A 24,322-nucleotide genomic window follows, 5' to 3' on the forward strand; every position below is an offset into this window, starting at 1 on the left:
CTTGGTAACAATGTACCATTCTGGTGAGTGGTCAGTAATGGGGGAGGCAATGGAGGAGAGAGAGAGAGAGAGTGTGTGTGTGCGCGCACACACGCGCACACACTCACGCAGGGGATATATGGGAAAATCTCTGTGCCTTCCTCTCAATTTTGTTGTAAACCCGAAACTGCTCTAAAAATGGATGTCTTAAAAAAAGAATGCTGTAAGATGTCTGTCAGAAGATATAGTAGGTATAAATACACACCCAAATAAAGTACAAAAAAGCTTAATAAAATATATGATACACCAGCACACTCATCATACATAAGAAACATAATATTGTGAGAAACAACAGATCAGTAAAAACTTCAATTTCAGAATAAACATCTTTGAGCATCCCAGAATCCAAAGCAAGAAAGGAAGCTAAATAAATTATAGTGTTCTAATTGTATAATGAGACAATATAAATCAGAGAAGCAAAATTTTACATAGCATGATACTTGGAAAATAATTGATTCAATTGGGTTCCCCATGGTTTTATTTTAAAAATTATTTTACAACTTTCCTATAAAATACAATATGCAGCGTAAAATGCACAAAATATGTATGTAAAGTGTAATAAATATAAAGGAAACATCCAATAGCCACTACCAAAGATAAGTAGGGCATCGCAAGAACTCTGGAAGCCCCTTTGTTTTTTTATCACACCTAATTCTCCCCCTAACTTCTCTTGTAAACTTCTTTGCTTTATACTTTTTATTCATCCACTAAAAAATAGATTTACCTGTTTTAAAACTTATATAAGTGGAATCACCTTTAATATATTCTATTTTAAATGTATTTCTTTTTACTTTATATACAGTAAAATTCACTCTTTGAATTAATTTCACCTTGATCAGATTTTGCTTACGTATTTCGAAGCTCTGTTGTTGGGTACCTCCCACCTTTGGAACTGTTATATCTTCCGCAAGAAATGACCCCTATTGAAAAAAAAAAGAAAGAAAGAAAGAAAAGAAATGACCCCTTTTGAATCATGCGATGTCCTTCTCTCTGGTAATGTTCCTCATTCTGAAGTCTATTTTGTCTAATATAATGTAGCTACTCCAACTTTCTTTTGTTTAATGTTTGAATAGTATGTATTTTACTTTTTAAATTATTTTTTAGATTTTATTTTACTTTTAGTCTATCTTTTTTTTTTTTTAAGTAGACAGCATATCGTTGGGTCTTCCTTTTATTTCTAATTTATCATCCCAGTCTCTTGGTTTCTTTAGATCATTTATATTGAATCTAATTTCTGATATGGTTAGATTAAAATTACCATTTTGCTAATTGCATTCTATTAATTCTATCTAATCAGTTCTTTTTCTGCCCCCTTTTGTGTTAGTTTTTATGAATCCATTTTAACGTCATCATTTCCCTATTATTTATATCTTTTTAAAATATTTTAAATTGTTGTTCTAGGATTAAAAACATTTAATCGAAGTCTAACTTCAAATAATATCACTACCTGATGTGTTGTAAAAGAGATTTACACCAGTATATCTCCAATTCCTCACTCTCATCCTTTGGGTGATTTTTTTTGTCATAAATTCTACTTTTTCTTATGCCATCAACAAAAAATATTGCTACAATACATATTTCTTTTATTCCATTCCCAATGCTTTTCATTTTTTGGTGAATCCATGTGTCGGTCTGGTATCACACTACTTCTGCCTGAAAACATTAAACATTATTCAGAGTGCAAGTCTACTTGGCAGTGAATTCCCTCGGTTTTGTTTTTATGAGACAGTATATATTTCTCCTTCATTCTTCTTCCTGCTTTATTGAGGTATGATTGACAATAATCATATGTATTTAAGTTGTACAGTGAGTTTTTTGAAGTTATACAAGTTAATGATGCCTTAATATATGTATACATTGTAAGGAAATGAGTACCACCTCAAGTTGATTAACACATTTATCGCCTTTCACAATTACACTTTTTGTGTGGTGAGAACACTTAGGATCTATTCTCTTGGCATATTTCAAGTATGCAATACAATACTATTAATTATAGTCACCATGCTACATATTAAAGCCCCAGAGCTTATTCATCTTACCAACATCTCCCCATTCCACCACCACCCCCATCCTTGGCCACCAGCCCCTGGCAGTCACCATTTTACTGTCTGGTTTGATGAATTCAACTTTTTTAGATGTAAGTGAAAGAACTTGTAAGTGAAAATCACACAATGTAAGTGAAATCACACAATATTTCTCTTTCTGTGTTTGGCTTATTTCACTTAGCATAATGTCCTCCAGTTTCATTCATGTTGTCACAAATAGAATTTCCTTCTTTTTTATGGCTGAACGGTATTCCATAGTTTGGGCTATTTGGGGTCTTCTGTGGTTTCATACAAAGTTTAAGGTTGTTTTATCTACTTCTGTGAAAAATGCCATTGGAATTTTGATAGGGATTGCATTAGATCTATAGATGACTTTTGGTAGTATGGACATTGTAATCATATTAATTCTCCTAATCCATGAACAAGGTATCTTTCCATTTATTTGTGTCTTCAAGTTCTTTCATCAATGTCCTACAATTTTCAGTGTACAGATCTTTCACCTCCTTGATTCAATTTATTCCTAAGTACTTTTACTTTTTGATGCTTGGCAGCAGGAGTGTTCCCAGCCTGTGACTAAATTAAAGGGCCATATCAGGATCTACAGTTGGACCAAGCTCAGAGGGCCTGCCTCAGGGACACGGACAGATGTGTCTACCACCCGGTCCCTTGGCATACACAACTAGTGGCTAAAAGGGACCAGAATTGGGTCACAGGCCACTTCAAGGTCTGAGGTTCGCAGGACTGCTACCTGTGGCACAGGCGAGTGTGACTCCTAGTGGTCCTGGTGGATAGATGGTGTTGGTGGGGAGACCAAGACCAAATATGGTTTAGCCAAGTCTACAGGGAGACTGCGGCTGTTTCTGAATCTGTACCCAGACACTAGATCAGTGAGTTTTCCACCTGGGCATGGGTCTGCCTACTCAAAATGGCCCTCATTGATCATGGGTTACACTGGGATTTTCACAATCTCTTAACTAGATCCCAAAGCTCCCACAAAGGCACTTTTGTCCATGGATGGTTGCCAAATTATTGTTATCGAGGGGGGATACGAGGCCAGCATTACCAAAGCCAAAAAACACACCACAAGGAGCACCTGGGTGGCTCAGTCAGATGAGTGCCCAACTCTTGGTTTTGGCTCAGGCATGATCTCAGGGTCTTGGGATAGATCTATGTGTTGAGCTCTGCATTTGGTGTGGAGTCTGTTTGTCCTTCTCCTTTCTCCTCTGTCCCTCCCTCTCCTCTCTTCCTCACCCTCTAAAATAAGTAAAATCTTAAAAAAAAAAAAAAGACACTACACGAAAAGAAAACTACTGCCAATATCCCTGATGAATATACATGCAAACATTTTCAACAAAATGTTAGGAACCAAATTCAACAACAAATTAAAAGGATCATATGTCATGATCAAGTGGGAATCACCCCTAGGATACAAGAAAAGTTTAACAAATGTAAATCAATATATGTGAGACACTATATTTAAAAAATGAGGGATAAAAACCATATGATAATCTCAATAGATGTAGAAAAAGCATTTGGCAAAATACAACACCCTTTCATGATTAAAAAAAAAAAACTCATAAAATGTGAGTGGAGAAGAAATATACCTCAACATAATAAAAGCCATAAATGACAAGCCCACAGCAAACATCATACTCAATAGTAAATGTAAAAAGCTTCTCTGCTAAAGTCAGAAACAAGGTCAAGGTGTCCATGCTTACCATTTCTATTCAACATAGTACTGGAAGTCCTAGCCAGAGCAATCAGTCAAAACAATAAATAAAAGGGATCAAATCAGAAAAAAAAAGATAAATTGCTTTTCCAGATGACATATTCAATAAATGTCAATAAATGGTGCTGAGAAAATTGGACAGCTACATGCAAAAGAATAAAACTTGGCCACTCTCTCACACCATACACAAAGATAAACTCCACATGGATGGAAGACCTTGATGTGAGACAGGAATCCATCAATATCCTAGAGGAAAACATAGGCAGCAACCTCTATGACATTGGCCAAAGCAACCTTTTTCATGACACATCTCCAAAGGCAAGAGAAACAGAAGATAAAACGAACTTGTGGGACTTCATCAAGATAAAAAGCTTCTGCACAGCCAAGGAAACAGCCAAAAGAACTAAGAGGCAGTCCACGGAATGGGAGAAGATATTTGCAAATGATGCTACAGATAAAAGACTGGTATCCAAGATCTACAAAGAACTTCTCAAACTCAATACACAAGAAACAAATAAACAAATCATAAAATGGGCAGAAGATATGAACAGACACTTTTCCAATGAGGACATACAAATGGCTAACAGACACATGAAAAAAATGTTCAAAATCATTAGCCATCAGGAAAATTCAAATCAAAACCACACTAAGATACCACCTTATGCCAGTTAGAATGGCAAAAATTGACAGGGCAAGAAACAACGATTGCTGGAGAGGATGTGGAGAAAGGGGATCCCTCCTACATTGTTGGTGGGAATGCAAGTTGGTACAGCCACTCTGGAAAACAGTGTGGAGGTCCCTTAAAAAGTTAAAAATTGAGCTACCCTATGACCCAGCCATTGCACTACTGGGTATTTACCCCGAAGATACAGACATAGTGAAGAGAAGGGCCATATGCACCCCAATGTTCATAGCAGCATTGTCCACAATAGCTAAATCGTGGAAGGAGCCGAGATGCCCTTCAACAGATGACTGGATTAAGAAGTTGTGGTCCATATAGACAATGGAATATTACTCAGCTATCAGAAAGAATGAGTTCTCAACATTTGCTGCAACATGGATGGCACTGGAGGAGATAATGCTAAATGAAATAAGTCAAGCAGAGAAAGACAATTATCATATGATTTCTCTCATCTATGGAACATAAAAACTAGGAAGATCGGTAGGGGGAGAAAGGGATAAAGAAGGGGGGTAATCAGAAGGAGGAATGAAGCATGAGAGACTATGGGCTCTGAGAAACAAACTGAGGGCTTCAGAGGGGAGGGGGTGGGGGAGTGGGATAGACTGGTGATGGGTAGTAAGGAGAGCACATATTGCATGGTGCACTGGGTGTTATATGCAACTAATGAATCATTGAACTTTACATCAGAAACCAGGGATGTACTGTATGGTGACTAACATAATATAATAAAAATAAAACACTAAAATAAAAAAAAAATTAAAGAAGATAAGTAACCATCTAAAAAAAAAAGAACTCTACAATCATACTCTCTTATAAATAATATGGATGTTATACCAAATCCATTAGGATATTTAACCATTCGACAAAGCAAGTAACTTAAGCAAGGTAGTAGTAAGCTAGCAACAAGCATCTATTTGTGCCATCCCTGAGCACTGTACCTTCCCATCTACTAAATTCATAGACCTGGAGGTAAAGTCAGAGCCCATGGGAGAAGACCCAAACATCTGAGTCTTTTTTCCACCTTATGGAAAAAGGTGAGAAGCCACCTTAATTTGGCCAACAATAGATTCAACTGTCTAAAATTCAGTGTTTATTATTGCTGCTCAGCTGACTTCCAGCTGACTCCTACATTCTGCATGTTCTCTATTTCATCTACTTAATTTCATTTTTCTTGGTCCTGCTTTTCGGTTAGAAAACCATTTGGCTTCTCCTCCACTGCTATGCCCCTCACTATTTTGCAGTGTAGAAATAGATTTCAAGATGAAACCTCTTCTTTTCCCATGGACTGATAGATCTATAAAAATCTTTTTTATTCTCTAAAAAAAGGGGGCAAGGAATTTCTAAATTCTTTCACCAACTGACATATCACTTTTCTCAAGATTAATGCAGATATGACTTAGGTATTATCAGCATCAATCTTGTTCAAACGTCTCAGTTTTTGGCAGAAATCCCTCATAACCTTTGCTAAGAAATTGTGTCCATTTTTCATTCAAAAAAATTTTAATTCAATATTGTTCAACACTTTTGATTCTTTTTGCACATTTCAGTGGATTGTAGGAAGAGAGTTAAGTGAATATGTATTGCATCTCTCAACTTTACTTCACAGACTTTATTCTAATTTGTTTTGTTTTGTTTTAGGTAACATATGCCAATATTCAAACAAATGGAGAAATAAAATCACTCCATGGAGTCTGACTTTATTTTCCTGGGAGTCACAGAGTTTCATGAGTTACAGATTTGCTTTCTCTTATTTTTTTTCAATTATCTACATAGCCACTGTATTAGGTAAACCCATTATTACCTTCGGAGTAAATATGGACCCTCACTTACACTCTCCCATGTACTTCTTACTGGTCAACCTCTCCCTTATTGATATGATCCTGGCCTCCTTTGCTACTCCTAAAATGATCTGTGACCTAATTAGGGGATATAAGGCTATCTCCTATGAAGGCTGCGTGGTCCAGATGTTCTTTCTTCACCTTTTAGGTGGAAGTGAGATGATGTTGCTTGTAGCCATGGCAAGTGATAGATTCAGTGCCATATGCAAACCCCTCCATTACAAAACTATCATGAGCCATCGTGTTTGCACTGGACTTGCAGTAAAAGAAGACAACAATGGGTAACTGGGTCTCATGACTCATTGGTAGGAAAATGATGATTATATTAACTAAGAATATTTTCCTCCTGAATTGTCTACTATGGTAAAATTGTGTATTTATGATATTTATTAAGAATTTTCAAATTCACTTTTTTCTTTTATTTTTCCTCACCAAGGAGATGTTGGTGATTAACTTTACCACTTAGTCTCTAAGTTAAAGAATATTCCTGTGGGATTATAACTAAACTAGAGGAAATCCCAACACTAACCCGAGATGAATATAGTAATCTATGAGACTGTTTAGCTTTCCTTTTGGAGAAAAAAGGGACAATATCTTAATTTGTAGGCAGGACAGATGAGTCTTTATGCTGAAGCAACTGTCATTGATTGGAAATTTAAATAAAGGTGGAGTGATGTGCATGGATGCTGAGCAACCAAATGGGAAGATGATTCTGAATATTTTTCTTTTGACTCTCAGCCCCATATTAGCTCTCCTATAGTCCCCTCTCTATAGGAGATAGCTACAGTTCTGAAAATTACATTTCCTGAACTCCCTTGCAGTCATATGCCTATCAGGTTCTATCAGTGGAAGACACTAACGTGATACTGGATGGCAGGAAGAGAGGAAAGCCTTTGTATTCCTCTGCTTTGGGATCAGGCAGCAGCAGTATTTGGCAACTGTGGATTCCAGAATTATTTTGGGGGGCTCAGCAGCATCAGCAATGTTGAAGGGTTCAAGGCTCCTAAAGCTTCATCAAGTGCATGGGCTCTTATCTTCTTATTCAGTAATAGGATAGAGGTTCCAACATCAGAAATGGTGACACTGTCCCAGCAGCATTTATGGGTTCTGGGTAATGCCTCTTCCTCTTGCTCATCCGGCCTTCAAGGTGGTAGTTACTGTTTATACTTACTCTCAGTAATATCATTTTCTCCTTTCTGCTCATTTCTGAGCTGCAAATTTTTATTTGCAACTTCCTACTGAACGATTCCCTGGGTATCTTGAAGACATCTCAAGTCCAATATGTAAAAACTAAATTAGTTACCTACCTACCCAAACCTGTTATTCTTCCTGAACTCCCTATTTGAATTTATAATATCTTGATGAGATTAATGGTCCAATCTAGAAGTCAAAATTTACATCCTATGACATATATATTGGTGTATTTAATGGTGTCACACGTTCTTCTAATGCTTTGTAATTTTTCCTCATTTTCTATTGTACTATTTGTTCTTGAGATTGCATCACTGCTACAGATATATCTTCAAATTCACTGGTTCTTTCTTCTGATAGCTCACATTGACTGGTGAGTTCCTCCGGTGAGTTCTACATTTGAGTTATTGTACTTTGCAACAACAGAATCTCCATTTTTAAAAAATAATTTCTATCTTTTTTGATACCCTCTACTTGATATTTTCATACTGTCCTCTACTTCTCTAGGCACGCTTTCCTTTAGTTCTCAGAAAATAATTATAATAGCTACTTCAAAGTTTTCGTCTGCTAAGTGCAACATCTGAGTCTCCACAAAAGCAATTTCTATTGACCTTTTATTTCATGTATGGGACATAACTGTGTTTCTTCCAATGTCGCATTAGTTTTGATTAAAACTGGACACTTTTTATAATGTATTGCAGTGACTCTGGTAACTGATCTCTCTTCTCTCCAACGTTGATGCTCTTGTAATTATTTGATTGGTTGGTTGTAGTTGTTTGGTTGTAGTTATTTGATTTGTCTAGTTCCTTGGCTGAATGAACTCAGAAGTTTATTGCCCCTGCAGTGTGTTGCCTCTGATGAACCTGCTGAGATATTTTTTTTCCTTGTTTCTAATCTTGCCATTTGGCTACCATCGGGACATCATAAGCCACTTATCAGTCAATGGTTTTGCTTAAGTCTCCTAGGCCAGGTAGAATTTTATCCTTTACTAGGAGACGTGTGTGGCTTAGAAGCTGCTACTGCAGTGCAAAGATTTTCATTTGTGTCTCACCTTCAGCCAGGGACCAATACCTGGATGCTAACTCTGCTGTGTTTCCAGGGAGGTACACAGGCTTGGGTGCTGATATTCTCTTCTAGTCTAACATGAATTTGTGTAACTTTTTAAAACTTGGATCCCTAGGAGTGGCCTTTGGGTTGGTGTTGCTTATTTTTCAGACACTATTTGGTTAGAGATTGTGCTTTTGTCTTGTGTCATCCTTTGTACAACCTCTGTTACCAAAGTTTCACAATTCTACCTGACAAGTTAATCTGAACCTCTGCTTCATTACCCTCTGTGGCCTTAGGTCAGAATTCCATCATTTCTTTTTCTTTCTTTTTTTTAAAGAATGTATTTATTTATTTTTTTAAAAGATTTTTATTTATATATTTGAGAGAGAGATACAGAGACAAAGATAGCAACAGAGAGCAAGAGCTGGAAGAGAGGGAAGAAGCAGGCTCCCCGCTGAGCAGGGAGCCAGACAAGGGGCTCAATCCCAGGACCCTAGGATCATGACCTAAGCAGAACACAAATGCTTAACTGACTGAGCCACCCAAGGTGCCTCAGACCTTCATCATTTTTTACCTAGGTTATTAAAATAATACAGGAGTTACTTCACGGTGTTACTACCATCACTCTGTAAAACATCAATACTTTTCAGTCTCTGTTTTACCATTTCAAGCACTCCTAAGTAATTATAGAATATATTTCAAACTACTTTGAATCATATTTAAGACCCTTCAAAGCTATCATTCTAACCTTTCTGTCCTCGTCACAAATTCTCCCTTCTTCACCATCCAAGCTATACCATAATTCAAACATACTAGCTATTTTCTGTTCACTCAATATGTCAGAATACTCTATGCTTCCATACCTCCCTACATATAATTATCTCTGCCTAAAATTTTCTTCTTGCTCCTCTGTGCAGCCAATCAATGCCTATCATTAAAGACAAAGTTGCCTCTTTGGGGAAAGGTAGCTTCTTTTAGGAGAAATTTGCAAACTCCATAAAACAAAATTTGCCTTACTGCATACCTGTATCATCACACTTAGCAATGGGTTATTTGGAGTCAGTGTTGAAGAGTAAGATTCTGAGATCCTTGAGGACAGGTTCCTGACATACAGTATGGGCCCAAGAAAATTTGAGACTAGCTGAGTTCAATACCTATTTCAAGGCTTCATTTTACTCACTTGAGAGCTAGTAGTAAATAAAGAGTTTCTGCACTATAAGTACTTATGCTGCTATTAAACAAATTTAAAGATGGAACGCCAAAATTTTGTCCCTAGAATATTCTTTAGAGGAAATCAAAGAACCATACATTCAACACGAGAGAGTTGAAGGATATTAGAGAACAGAAAGAAAATTTGCTCAATAAATTCGTCAAAAGTAAGAAATTAAATGAAGGGTGAAAGCTAAATACAATCCCTACCACCAAGGAATACACAGTGACCTAACAGAAATTGGAAATATTAAACATTTGAGGACAAGAAAGGAATATTTGAGGAATTACATAATTTTACCCTGGTTAGCAATGTAGGATGAATATTGAATCGAGAAGTAAAGAACTATGACTGTGGAAAATCATACATTAATACATGACTGTATTAATTGGGTCAGACCCATTGTTGAATCAAAAGAGAAGACTGCAATAAATAGTCATTAAAAGTTATTTAAATCCATTGTCCCAAAGGAGGGTGAACACATTTTAAGCTGTCTGTAGCCAATTGATCGAGTGTAGTTTAAAAATGAGAACATCTATTTATGTGTCTTTTAATTTCAAAAAATAAGTAAGCTTTACTAATGTTTAACAGATTATTTTTGGTACTCTGAATTAATCTATGTAATACCTGGTCACTTTACACATGATACTTAAAATATGTTAAACAAAAGACAGAGGGATTTAGAGCAGTTCTCTTTGCAGTTATTTGCTTTGAATACATTGCTATGTATTATAGCTTAGGTGTGCCAAAACTGGAAGAAGGGAATACTTAAAGATTATTTTATCTTCTTTTAACTTAATTCATTCCCCAGAACTTTGTAAGGAGTTTAAAAAGATCTGTGCCAATGAACTTTGCATTGAAGATAATTCTAATTTTTTAAAATTCACATAAACAATTACAAAATGGTAGAGCTGACAATTCTACCCATAATATGAACTCTTTGTCAGCTAAATCAGAAAGTAAAAGAGCAAACAGCAATCAGAACTGACAACAAACTGGCTAAAAGATTCCAAATTATTAAGAAATATTATTTTAGAGTATGGATTTAATCCCATTATTATTAACAATGAACCTGACAATCTATACTGTACCTTGATATATTAGCTAGTGATCACAATAAGCAAACAATTTTAAAAGTAAAAATAAAAACGTAAAATAGAGGTACCTGGGTGGCTCAGTAGGTTGTGTGTCCAACTCTTGATTTCAGCTCAGGTCATGATCTCGGGGTCATGAGTTTATGACGTCAGTCAGGTGCCAGGCTCACCGTGGAGTCAGCTTGAGATTCTCCCCTTTTCCCTCAGCACCTCCCCCGACTCTCTCTCTCTCTAAGATAAATAAATCTTTAGAAAAATAAAAAAAAATGTTTGCAGTATTAATACTCGCCAGCTAATAAATGGTTTAAAATTTTCACTAAATGTAATAAAGTGTTCTTGAATGTTTCTTACTAATACCAAAAGGACAAAAGTCACACTCTAGTCAGAAAATATTTCACTTTTTGGCCACTGTAAAATGGCTTAAATAAGCATATGGCAATAAATAAAATGCATCTCTTATCAGCAAACAATATCAAAACGTACACAGAAAAGTATTTCTAATGATTTGCAAATTTAATGAATTGCAGTAGAATCATGTCTGTCTTATGGCAAGGAGACTTGCATTATACAAAGTATCTATGATTTTAACATCTGTACCTAATATTCTTTCACCAACTGTAACGATACAATAAATGCAATGTCTATGACAAAAACACATTAATCCGTGGGTTAAGTGGTGAATTTGACTGGAATTAAATAAGAACTTCCATAGAAGTGACAGCGATATCAGCCAATTTCAAACTTATTCACTACATCTTTTGTTGGCAAGTTATTGAAACAAACTTTGAAGCCTGTGGTGCAAAGTACACCAAGATCATCAATTATTATTAATTTTATAAAAGCAATACCTATAGAACAAGAATTTATTGTAGCATTTTACAGTAAAAGGGACAATGATTATGAAACTGTTTTGGGCCATATAGGTATTCTTTGAAAAATCTCATAAATAAAAAATTATTACATTTTGGTGAGCATAAGATAGTTGCATCATCAATGTATCATTTCAAATTTTAAATTACTTAGCATAATTTATTTTAAATTTGTCTTTTAAAATTCCTACTTCCTGAATATATTAACGTTGAACATAATATATGTTGTCACTAGTAAATTTATAACATACAGAGATCTATTTTTATGTTGAGGGTATTATGGTCAGCAAAGTCTGCAGATTATTCATCTAAAAAATTATCCAATGTTGTTAGAAAGAAGGTAAGAGGATAGCTTAGAGTGATATGAGGGAAAGCAAGTGTCCATTAATTCAAAGATGTCTACAATTCCTATAGCACAACCAATCAACCAACATTGTCACGCCCATTGTAATCAAGCCAATGCTCGGAGAGAACCACAGCATGTTGCAGGGCCAGAAATTAAGTGTAAACATCTCTCCTGGTCCTGCTAGGGCAGCAGCCTCTGTGCTCTAACAACTCCCAGTGAAATTTGGATTCCTAGAGCTCCAACACATCTGCCTTCAAGTGATTCGCATCTTTATAAAAGAAGCAGATGATACTATATACATTCCTATGCAGAGCATCGCAGAGAGTGAAAAGCAGATTTTTAATTTTGATTAACCCTTGAACATACTGTTCTTCATACTGTGCCTTTAGAACAGGTAAGTGGAAACATCATAGAGAGCTAACTTGTTAGAGGTTTAATATACTGAAGATGGTATTTTAATTAATTTTCTGTTGGCTAGAAAAAAAGGCTGTGGATTCTGAGACATCAAATCCTCTCTCACGGGTGCCTGGGTGGCTCAGTCAGGGAAGTGTCTGCTTCAGCTCAAGTCATGATCCCAGGTACTGGGAAGTAGCCTCACATTAGGCTCCCTGCTCAAAAGGGAGTCTGCTTCCCCCTCTCCCCACCTTGTCATCCCCCCATGCTTGCTCTCTCTCTCTCTCTCTCTCAAATAAATAAACAAAATCTTTAAAAAAATCCTCTCTCACTGGGCAATCATATTACAATTTCACAATGACATAAGGACAAAAATTTTTATACAAATTTAAAGGATATATGCTCTTGACATGACATTGATGAGTAAAACATGACAGCAGATGGTCAGTGATTGAAAATGATGACTAAAATTAAGAAAAGCAAACTGTGAGTATCTAGGTAACTCATACTAGCTTTGAAAACAATGTAATAGCTAGAAACGCAACTTTTTTTTTTTAACACAATGGCAATATTTTTCTTTTCATCATTTCAGGTGCTGATAGGACATGCAAATAAGCACATCATAATGAAATCTAGAGAAGGAGCAGGTGAGGGAGAATTAATGACCATAGCTAAATAGGTAGAAACTCTCTGCCTAAAACTGACCATTACAGCATAAATACAAATGAGATCTTAGGAATAAAGAGGGAGAAGTCCTTACAAGATGTTCATATGCAGGCAAAGGAAGGAAGCTGAATAATTCAGGAAACTCATATGAGTATTCTAAATAGTAGAAAGAGTATCAAGAAAACCTTTTAACAAAAAGAAAGTAGTTAGTTGCCAAATGCATAAGGGTGTCAAAAACATAATTCAAACAGGAGACATTAAGAAATTTAAAAACCTAGTTGTATTGAATATGCAGTATGTCATTTTGTCTCATAGTGAAATATCTTTGAGTCCAAGTAGCTGGATAGTATACAAAATACTAAACAAATATATTAAAGATACTTTAAACTTAAGAATAAAAGCAAAAAACCTATAGCAGTTTCTGTTTTACTGAACATAACTCATATACTATGAAATATACCTGATTTCAATACATAGTACAGTGATTATTATTGTATTCACAAAGTTATGCAACCATCACAATTTCATTTTAAATCATTTTATCACCACAGAAAGAAAAGACTGCCCATTTACACTCACTCCCTAGCTCAAAGTGATCACTAATGTACTTTCTATCTCTAATGATGTGTTTAGCAGACATTTCATATAAATAAAATCATACATGTGGCCTTTTGTGTCAGGCTTCTTTTACTTAGCCTAATGTTTTTGAGTATGCATACTTTAAATAAGTATGCATAAATTTTGAAAAACATAAAATCAGTGATGATTGAAATTTTTATTTTCTCTTCAAGTGCCTACAATGAAAGGAGGAAATATTTACTTGAATCAGTTATTTTTATATTAAGTAACTTATATTGTATACATGTGAGCAAGAGCAGAAATGCTCATATCCAACTACTTAGTAAAACAAGTCTTGGCTTGTGCCTTTCCTAGTGAGGATTTAAAAGGAAAATTCTCGGCTTGTAATCTTGGATTTACAAGAATGATTCAGAATTCAGTGCATGCCATTTTGGTGCTCATTCTGTGCCTGGCGAGAATCTTACACATACACCGTCTCACCTAATACCACATCTCTTTAGGGTAGTCCTGCATCTAGGACCTGGGAAATTTACTTCTTCATGTGGATCTAGATTTTTCATTTACTAATGAAGATGTGGGAAATATATGATTACAAAGTTCCCTCCTAGTCAAATATATAATTATTCGACCTTCAATTTCCTCCAAAGCACATAATTATGAGTAAAATGAGTAAAATAATTATAATAAAATATGCAATCGATTATTCGAGAGGAAGAAAATTTTCTTCACTAATAGAATTTCTGTCAAAACTATATACTTTCTTTTGTTTCATTTGTATTGCCTTTATTCACTCATCATGTAAGGTATGTTAACTGTAGAACTAAAGAAATAGTGGGTTTTAGAAATTTGCTTGGGAAAGGAAAGAGAGGAATAAGAGAAACAAATGCTGGGAAAGCTATCAACATAAATGAATGCCAGCTTTCCCTCTAAAGTAAAATTAGAAGGCAAAATAAAGCTATGAAGTAGGCTTTATTTGTATTAACTCCATTCCATTTCACTGTATTCATTCCATATTCAAGTTTTTCTGTTGTCGCTGTATCACGGGGCATGAAATTCCATGTAGCAAAGGTATTCCCAAATTGTAGGTGGCATATTCACTTCATAATCATTCAATCATCAAGCCTTCTCATTTCTCCAAAAAGATGTAATTATTAAAATTACTTTTGGGGTGTCTGAATAGTGGGTTGGTGAGCATCTGGCCCTTGATTTCAGCTTAGGTCATGATCTCAGGGTCATGGGATGGACCCCGCATCAGGCTCCATACTCAGCATGGAGTCTGCTTGAGATTCTCTCTCTCCCTCTCCCTTGCCTTCCCCAATGGCTCTCTCTAAGTAAACAAACAAAGAAATAAAATCTTTAAAAAAATTTACTTTCACAAAGGTCTCCAACACAAAATTCCTGCTCGCTCACCCAATAATGATGAAACACAGCCCTTCGAAGAGGATGTGGTGGGTGGCTGTCTTCTCTGCTCTTCCTGACCCACTATCATCATTCAACATTCACTATGTCTACTCCTGGAGGTTGACTGACAAGAATATCACTTTCATCTTTATTTTCCCTAATTTGTACACATTATCCAGTTCTTAAAAATATCTAAGATAGGAAAGCAATCGAGGGAATTAAGGCTGGATAATGGTGGTAGGATATTTTGACAAGGGCCAGAGTAGAAATAAAAACAAGGAGAAAGTTACAGGTCATTGGATAAAAGAGAACAGACACTTCATATGCACCTTCCTATCTGCATTCAGTCCCTTTTCTAAATGTACCACTCCTCTTACTGCTCTGAATTCTCTTCTTCTCATAAATCTTCACATGTGCTCTAAGGTTTGTCCTTTTGGTCTACCATGAGGATTTTGTTTATTTTTTAAGTGTTTTGAAGAAAACGGAAAGCAATCCTAAAGCCATATCTGAAAATGTCACTTGGAATTGGTCTCCATTCTTTTAAAATTCTTACAATATGCCACATACAACATGTACTAACTTAAATACTTTTATTTGGTTTATTGTTATTTTTGTGTGTGATAACTATGTTTCTCTAGATTGTCCCTAGAAGTGGGGCGGGGATAGACGTGGGGTGGGGATTCACTCTGCATAAGAAAATACAGTGTAATTAACTGTAACACAGAAAGAGTCCAACATACTTGTTGAAGCATATCTCCTAAGGAATTCACATGGAACATATGAATTCAATCAATACTTGTTGAATTGACCATAAAAATATGTTCCTTTAATTCGGGAAGCAACGTGTACATTGGTATGGGCCCAGATTCAGGATCAGACCAACTGGGCTTGAATACCAGCTTTGACCCTTGTTAGCTGTGTAACTGTAAGTCATTAAATACTTCTATGCCATAGTTTCCTTATATGCAAAATGAGAATAATAATAATGCTGCCCTCCTGGGACTGTTATGAGCATTGAATGCACTAATAAATTGAAACACTTAGAACAGAGTATAGCACATAGAGATCACTTAATTGTTACTGATCATTTTAGATCACTCTAGATCCTATGAACAATAAAAACACCAAGTGAAGAAAATTTGGTATGACATGTTACAACCAAAGCAAAATCTACATGTTAGGGTTGAATCCTTTCACTATTTACTTCTTAACCACCACATATGTACATTTACACAAAACACACCCACTTCTCACTGTGAATAGTAATACAAGAAATGGAGAAAACAAGCTCATAAGGATCTAAGGATGAGTCTATGCTTCCAGAAATTCTCAGTATACTACACAACAGAAACAAAAGAGCAACATTATTTTTTAAAGATTATAAATATATATATTAGAGAGTGCATGAGTGAGTGTAGGGAAGGGCAGAGGGAGGAGGAGAGAGAGAATCTTAAGCAGATGAGTTTGGAGCTCTGTGCAGGGCTTGATCTCACAACCCTGAGACCATGACCTCAGCAAAATCAAGAGTTGGACCCTTAACCAACTGAGGCAGCCAGGCACCCAAAAAAGCAAAATTATTTTTAATGACTTAAAGAAATTTCTTTCATGTACAAATTAGCCCTAGGTTGTGTGTGTGTGTGTGTGTGTGTGTGTGTGTGTGTGTGTGTACATTTTCTTTATTTATTGTAGAAATATGGAATGGTCTTAACAAGTTACTTCACTGATACAGGACAATACAATTTCCTCATTTTTCAAATTCTCTATTCCTTATATATTGTTGCAAGATAATCTCAAGAGGTGACAGAAAATAGTGATAATAAATGGCAAAATAAATACTAATGTAACAACTTATCTAATTTTTCCAAGTGAGCAAATTAGTAACAATCAAGATCAATTGATAAAAGAGGGTCATTTAAAAGAATAAAACAATAGAAAATAAAATTTCCACTCCTTCAAATGCTTTTTAATTGCTGCATAACTATAATATTGTTTCAAAGTGATGTGACCTACAAAATAATTTCAAATTATAGACAGTGATGCTGATATGTTTAATATTATATATTTTCATAAGTTCAACTATTATTCATCAAAGAGAAATAGGAAAACATCAGTGCTAATTATGGCTTTACTTTTGTTTTCTCTTGGTATAAAAGAACTTCTGGAGCCTTTCTGAATCAAGTAAATGGACCTTAAAAATGGATCTGTAGTGACGGAGTTTATTTTACTAGGATTTTCTGGACAATGGGAACTTCAGATTTTCTTCTTTGTAACATTCTCCTTAACCTACAGTGCTACTGTGTTGGGAAATACTCTCATTATGGTCACAGTGACATTTAGTTCCACTCTTCATTCTCCCATGTACTTCCTCCTGGGAAACCTCTCCTTTCTGGATATGTGTCTCTCCACTGTCACCACACCCAAAATGATCACAGACTTACTCAACGAACACAAGACCATCTCCATTTGGGGCTGCATGACCCAGATGTTCTTTATACACTTCTTTGGGGGTGCTGAGATGACTCTTTTGATAGCCATGGCCTTTGACAGGTATGTAGCCATATGCAAACCCCTGCACTACAGGACAATCTTGAGCCACAGGCTGCTGAGTGGGTTTTGATACTTTCATGGACAATTGGGTTTGTACACACCATGAGCCAGATGGTATTGACAGTAAACTTGCCTTTCTGTGGCCCCAATGTCATAGACAATATATTTTGTGACCTTCCCCTTGTGATTAAGCTTGCTTGTATGGACACATACACCCTGGAATTCTTCGTCATTGCTGACAGTGGGCTGCTCTCATTCACCTGTTTCATCCTCCTGCTTGTCTCCTACACTGTCGTCCTGATCACTGTACAACAAAGATCATCTGGAGGGCTCTCCAAGGCTGTGTCCACACTGTCTGCACACATCATTGTCGTCACTCTGTTCTTTGGACCTTGTATCTTTATCTATGCCTGGCCATTCAATAGTTTCACAGGCAATAAAGTCCTTGCTGTGTTTTACACTGTTATCACACCCTTACTGAATCCTATTATCTACACCCTGAGAAATCAGAAAATGCAAGGGGCCATGAGCAAGTTATGGTTCCAACATGTTATCTCTACACAGAACTTCTAGATCTGAGCATTATATAATTAACATAAGTTTCAAATACTGTGATAACAGAAATTAAATTGATTATATATAATATACGCTTTCACTCTTATGTTAGAGTGACCAGGGCAGAACCATTATGCAGAAAACCATAACATATTTTAATTCACGTTTACTACTGCTAAAGCACATAATGAGAATGAGTGACCTACAGAAAACAGATATTTGAAATCACTAAGCAGTTTTCCACAGATATTCAGTATATTTACTGGTGAAGAAAACAATTTAAAAAATATGGTGAATACTAACAGAGATGATTTTAATAGATGCGGACTGGTAATGACATTCATAGATTCATACTATCTTTAAATGAAGTACCAGTATAAATGATGAGTGAAATAATGTGAACAATGGGAAAGATATGATTCTAATCTCTTGATCCAATGAGACAAATAATTAAATTTGACAGCAGAGTGAATATAAAATGTCAGAGAGAATGTGAGATACCAGAGGGAAGGAACCAATGCAAAGACAGTTTCAGTAGAAGTACAAAAAGCAGCCTTGAAACCAAATGCTCCAAGAAATATCATAAGGCTGCACAGTTGCATTTCAAACCTCAATAAATAAAAGTAGAAGGATATTTCTTGATTTTAGGTACCATACTATGTAATTTATTCTTTCCAAGTGCTTTACATAAAATTACACTTAAATTTGCCTCTGGTAAGCTTATAATCCTTATTCTAATTATCAGCTAAATCTGATTTGGTTCTGAATGTTGAGGAGGGGGCAGTGCATGCCAAATTGGGAATCCCATACTCATTGATGGTAATCTTAAGTATTCTCTCCCAATTCAAGACACCAACATTTCTTGTCTCCTCTAGGCAAGAGCTTTCTAATAGATTCTAAACTACTGTGTATGTTCTTTCCTCCATTGAATACATTCTCCACAAGCATCCAGAGTGATGTGATTAAAATGCAATTCTCAATGTTTCTTCCCTGCCTAAAACTGTTTTCTGGCATTGAGACGAAGGTTCATATCCTTAACTGGCCTTCAAAAGCCAACCTGCTTCTGAATTCTGCTCTAATCTACTCTTTCATAATGTCAGATTTATATTTACTTACTTTCTTTTTAAAGACTACTGAGTTTTTTTTATCGTATATTTGCCTTTCATTTATTTTTTTATTATGTTCAGTTAGCCAACATATAGTACATCATTAGTTTTTGATGTAGAGTTCAACGATTCATTAGTTGCATCTAACACCCAGTGCTCATCACAACACGTGCCCTCCTTAATACCCATCACCTAGATACCCCACCCCCCCACCTCCACTCCCTTCTGAAACCCTCAGTTTGTTTCCCGGAGTCCAGAGTCTCTCATGGTTTGTCTCCCTCTCTGATTTCTTCCCCTTCAGTTTATAGACTTCCTTTCAAATTCTCCAGAGTACCAGGCATCTTAATTGAGGACTATTTCCAGGCTGTTTCCTTCACCTAGAATGATCTTCCATTACTTTTTCACCCAGCTAACTTCCTCTTACAGTACAGAACCCACATTCAATATTATATTTTAGAACCCCTTTCCTATATTTCCTTGGCCAGTGTAGATTTTTTTTATTTTACTCACTTATAGATGCTGCAATTTCCATTCTTTGCATAAAATATGGCAATAATTATTTGCACACTTATAGGTGAATATCAGCTTTGTCTTTAGCTATAAATTCTATGTACCTCCAATATCTAGCATACCTATTGGTGCCCAGCAGTTCATACATATTTATTGAATGAAGAAAGAAAAGATGAAATAACTGTATTCTACCAGAATATTATTCAATTTGACCTACCACTAAGAAATACATGCACTTCTACTATGAGATATCTGTTAAAAAATCAGAGTACATAAGGGTATATATTGCTCATGTGTTTTAGTAATTGAATTATATGGATGAGAGCCTTGTTATTAAAGAAAAGGAATGTGGAAGAAATTAAAAATTTTAGGCAAATGGAAGAAAATAAAGCAAGTTCAGAATATTCAACTGTATCTTTACCCAGTAAATATAAAATGTCAGTCTTACAATAAAGCACATCCTATTTAAATAAATGATAACCATTTATAAGGTAAAATATGCATCCAGTGGGGGATGGGATTACACTCCAGCTGATAAAATATTACATAAGATTTTTGTGTCTGTCAGTATAGTACACTCAAAGTCCTAAACCACTCTGCTAACCAAGCACATAAAACTGCTAGAATCATCTAAAATAATCTTTAAAATCAATTACAGATTTTAAGAGAAAGTAAACAAATCACATCTGAGGCCCTGTATGAAGCTTCAGCTCCATTCCAGGAGGGTAAGCCAGCACTGGACCATTGCCCACTCTGAGAACACCGACAAAATACTATTGCCTAGAGATCCTATAAATTTGGGAGAGTAGTGTGGATTGGCCTTTGGGCCCTAACCAGAATAGAAATTGACTGGAGAACGTGCTGTGTGCACATATTTTCTGGGGAAAAAAGAGAGAAAGAGAGAAAGAGAGAGAGAATATTAGAAGAAAGCCTGGCTAGAAGAAGCAGACAGCAAGAAAAAGATGTTAACCAAACTTGTTTCTGGATGTAGATGAAAATAAATGGGTCCTTCAGAAAAGTTGGGCTTATCATCATATTCTTTGTATGTTTCCACACATCAGTGTGAGAATTTTCTTTTAACTTGCTACTTAAGGGTGTAGGCTCAGGCATTCGGCAAAATTAAACAAATACTCAGTGAAAAAAAATGTTCCTTGAAACTAGGCTACACTGAACTCTCACAGAAAGGTTTTACAAAAAAACTCACAATCAAAAATCAGAAGACAAACAAATAAAAACATCCCAGCAAATATGACACTCAAGAGAAAGTACAAAGGCAATGCATGAAATGGGAGAAAAAATACTTATAAGTCATGAATCTGATAAGACACACCGGTCCAGAATACATAAAGAACACAATTCTAGAATTAAAAGACAAATAACTCAGTTTAAAAAAAATGGGCAAAGGAGCTAAGTAAAAAAGGCTCCAAAGAAGATATATAAATGGGCAATAAAGACATGAAAAGATGCTCAACATCATTAGTCACTAGGGCTATACAAATGAAAATCATAGTAAGATACCACTTCATATCCACTAGGATGGCTATAATCAAAAAAGACAAGAACACAGAGCAGTTGAAACCCTCATACATTGCTGGTGGAATGTAAAATGGTGCAACCATTTTGGAGAAAATTCTAGCAGTTCCTCAAAATGTTAAACATACAGTTACCATGTAACCTAGAAATTTCACTCCAAATATATATGCAACAGAAAGAAAACACATGCCCGGGGCGCCTGGGTGGCACAGCGGTTAAGCGTCTGCCTTCGGCTCAGGGCGTGATCCCGGCGTTATGGGATCGAGCCCCACGTCAGGCTCCTCTGCTATGAGCCTGCTTCTTCCTCTCCCACTCCCCCTGCTTGTGTTCCCTCTCTCGCTGGCTGTCTCTATCTCTGTCAAATAAATAAATAAAATCTTTAAAAAAAAAAAAAAGAAAGAAAGAAAACACATGCCCACACAAAAGACTGAACATGAATGGTTACAGCAGCTTTATTCACAAAATTAAAAAAAAAAACGCAAAAAACCCAGCATTCATCAATTAATGAATGGATAAACCAAAGGCAGTGTATCTATACAATGGAATATTATTTGGCAATAAAAAGAATCAAGTACTGACAGATGCTATAACATGCATGACTCTTGAAAAATTAGGCAATGGACAAGAAAGGAGGCACAAAAGACCACATATTGCATGAGTCCATTTGTATAAAGTGTCCACAATAAGCAAATCTTTAGAGGAACAAAGTAGATTAATGGTTACCTAGGTGTGGGGGGAGGGGAACAATGATGTGGTCTTTTGTGACTGGCTTCTCTCCTTTAGCCTAATGTTTTCCAGATTCACCCACATGGCAGCATGCATGAATACTTAATGCTAGGAGCCACATCAGCAACATGGCAGAGTAGGAAATCCCCCCTTACCCACACAAATACACCAATTCATTAAGAATTCATGGAAAAATTCCTTTTGAGAAAAATCTAATTGAAAGTCTCCTGCACCCTAGGAGAATGCAAAAGCAGGCTCACTGAAGCATTAAGGAGATTCAGGACACCCTTTCGCCAGAGATCCTGTCCCTGTCACAATGTCATATGAACAGGAAGAGATGCCCTAGCTCCCAGTTTCCCCAAGGGGAGGATAGGAGCTTCTTCACACGTCCAGTGTCCTAGCTTTTCAGAATGGGCTTCCTGATGACTAGATTCTGCCTTGTCAGTCTTGGAGTTCTGACATGTTTGGTAACTTCTAGCTGTCTGAGGGAGAACAGAGGCAATAGCTTGGGGTAGTAGATACCACTGAGCTTCCTCACTGCTCAGCACAGAGTGGGTACATTAAAAAATCCCAGCTCTCACCTTCTCCTTGGGGAGTATAAGAGTTGATCCATGCATACAACACCCTAACTTCTCTGGAGCTTCCCAAAGAACTAACTTCTCTCTCACCAATACTGAAGCTCTGATGGTTCTTGCATAGTCTAAGCAGCTGGGAGAGAAAGGAGATACAGCTTGGTCTGACAGAAGCCAGAGCTTCCCCTACACCCTACCCCAAGCTCAGCACAGAGCAAGAAAACAAAAACCATGCCAAGAAGCTACCTGATTCTTCCTGGGGAGGGAAAAATTTGCAGGACCCCCCCCACACACACACCCCGCCAAGAACCCCTGGCCAGGCTTATTGGTGGTGATCTCTTCCTGTATAAGACCAATCTGTGAAGACTGGGAGAGGTGCCTGCATTGTCAAATGCAGAAACACCAACACAGAAAACTGAAGAAAATGGAGAACCAAGCCAAAAAAAAGGGAACAAGATAAATCTACAGAAAACGACCCTAATAAAACGAACTTATATGATTTACCTGACAGAGAATTAAAACAAATATAAAGATGCTCACTGAGGTCAAGAGAATAATGTATGAAGGAGACTTCAATACTCCCTTTCAATAATAGTCCCCTGGCTTCTGCTGGTACCTGAAAGCTCATTCTTGAAATTGCTTTGTGTCAGTAACTTTCCTCTTTTATCAGGCCCAGTGTGTCCTAAGGATCCTGCTGGGACTTTAGTTATCTCACTGGAGAGGAACTTAGGCCAGGCCTAAAGAGTCCATCAACTGCCTTACAGGAGAAAAGACTCTGAATCTTCCTTGAGCAGGAGGAAGTTCTACCTCTTATTGCAATCAAGGAGTTTACAGAGCCAAAGTATTCAGGGGCATTTACCCAGAGGTACCCATCCCAGATTTTAGGGTCCTAGATTTTTCCTTCCAGTGCCTTGACCTTACCATACATAACACACATACCTTCCCTGAGTGTTTGTATGTTGTTGGAGCTGTGTAACCCTGTGAGATCTTCAGTTATTCCTGTTTATGGTACTTCTACTACAGGAGATAAGGACGTCTTTGTAAACCACAAAAGAGTTCCTTAGGTCCCTATACTTAAACTATAACTGCTTGTTATGGTCTTCCATTTCTTATTCCAAGACACCAATACAACTTAGCAATAAGCAAATAACTCTACTATTCGTAGGAATTTTTCTCCCCTTAAATTCCAAATGACTGGATCATTCACTGGCAATAGCATTGCTTTTCCACAAGATGTTTCCCCAGGTCACCACCACTGAAATCTTTAGGGTTTTTATCTGTTTGTTTTTGTTTTTAAGTAGGTTCCACTCCCAACATGGGGCTTGAACTCATGATCCTGAGATCAAGAGTTCAAGAGCTGCATGCTCCACTGACTGAGCCAGCCAGGCACCGCACAGCCACTGAAGTCTTAAGCAACCAGGCACTTATATCATGGCAGCACTTGTCTGTGTCCCATCTACCACTTGTAATGGAGTCCTGTTCCCGCACCAGGTAGTGAGTAAACCAACCACAATCCCCATTTATCACCTGCTTTCTCAGATCACTCCCAGTACCACTTATTAGTTTACGTCATCTGAGAAGGAGACACCTAGACACGTTTAGAGTATATTCACAGTGGAATACAACTCAGTAATAAAATTTAAA

General features: G+C 36.6%; 1 protein-coding gene across 1 annotated transcript; it reads left to right on the forward strand.

The window, feature by feature from the left end:
* The first annotated feature begins 17,311 nt into the window (after positions 1-17,311).
* LOC125282918 (olfactory receptor 4L1-like) lies at positions 17,312-18,249 on the forward strand. The gene is given in 2 exon segments (XM_048220724.1): positions 17,312-17,741; positions 17,744-18,249. Coding segments are annotated over 2 exon segments (936 nt in total).
* The last annotated feature ends 6,073 nt before the right edge of the window (positions 18,250-24,322 follow it).

Source organism: Ursus arctos, unplaced genomic scaffold (genome assembly GCF_023065955.2).
Source record: "Ursus arctos isolate Adak ecotype North America unplaced genomic scaffold, UrsArc2.0 scaffold_27, whole genome shotgun sequence".
NCBI lineage: Eukaryota > Metazoa > Chordata > Mammalia > Carnivora > Ursidae > Ursus > Ursus arctos.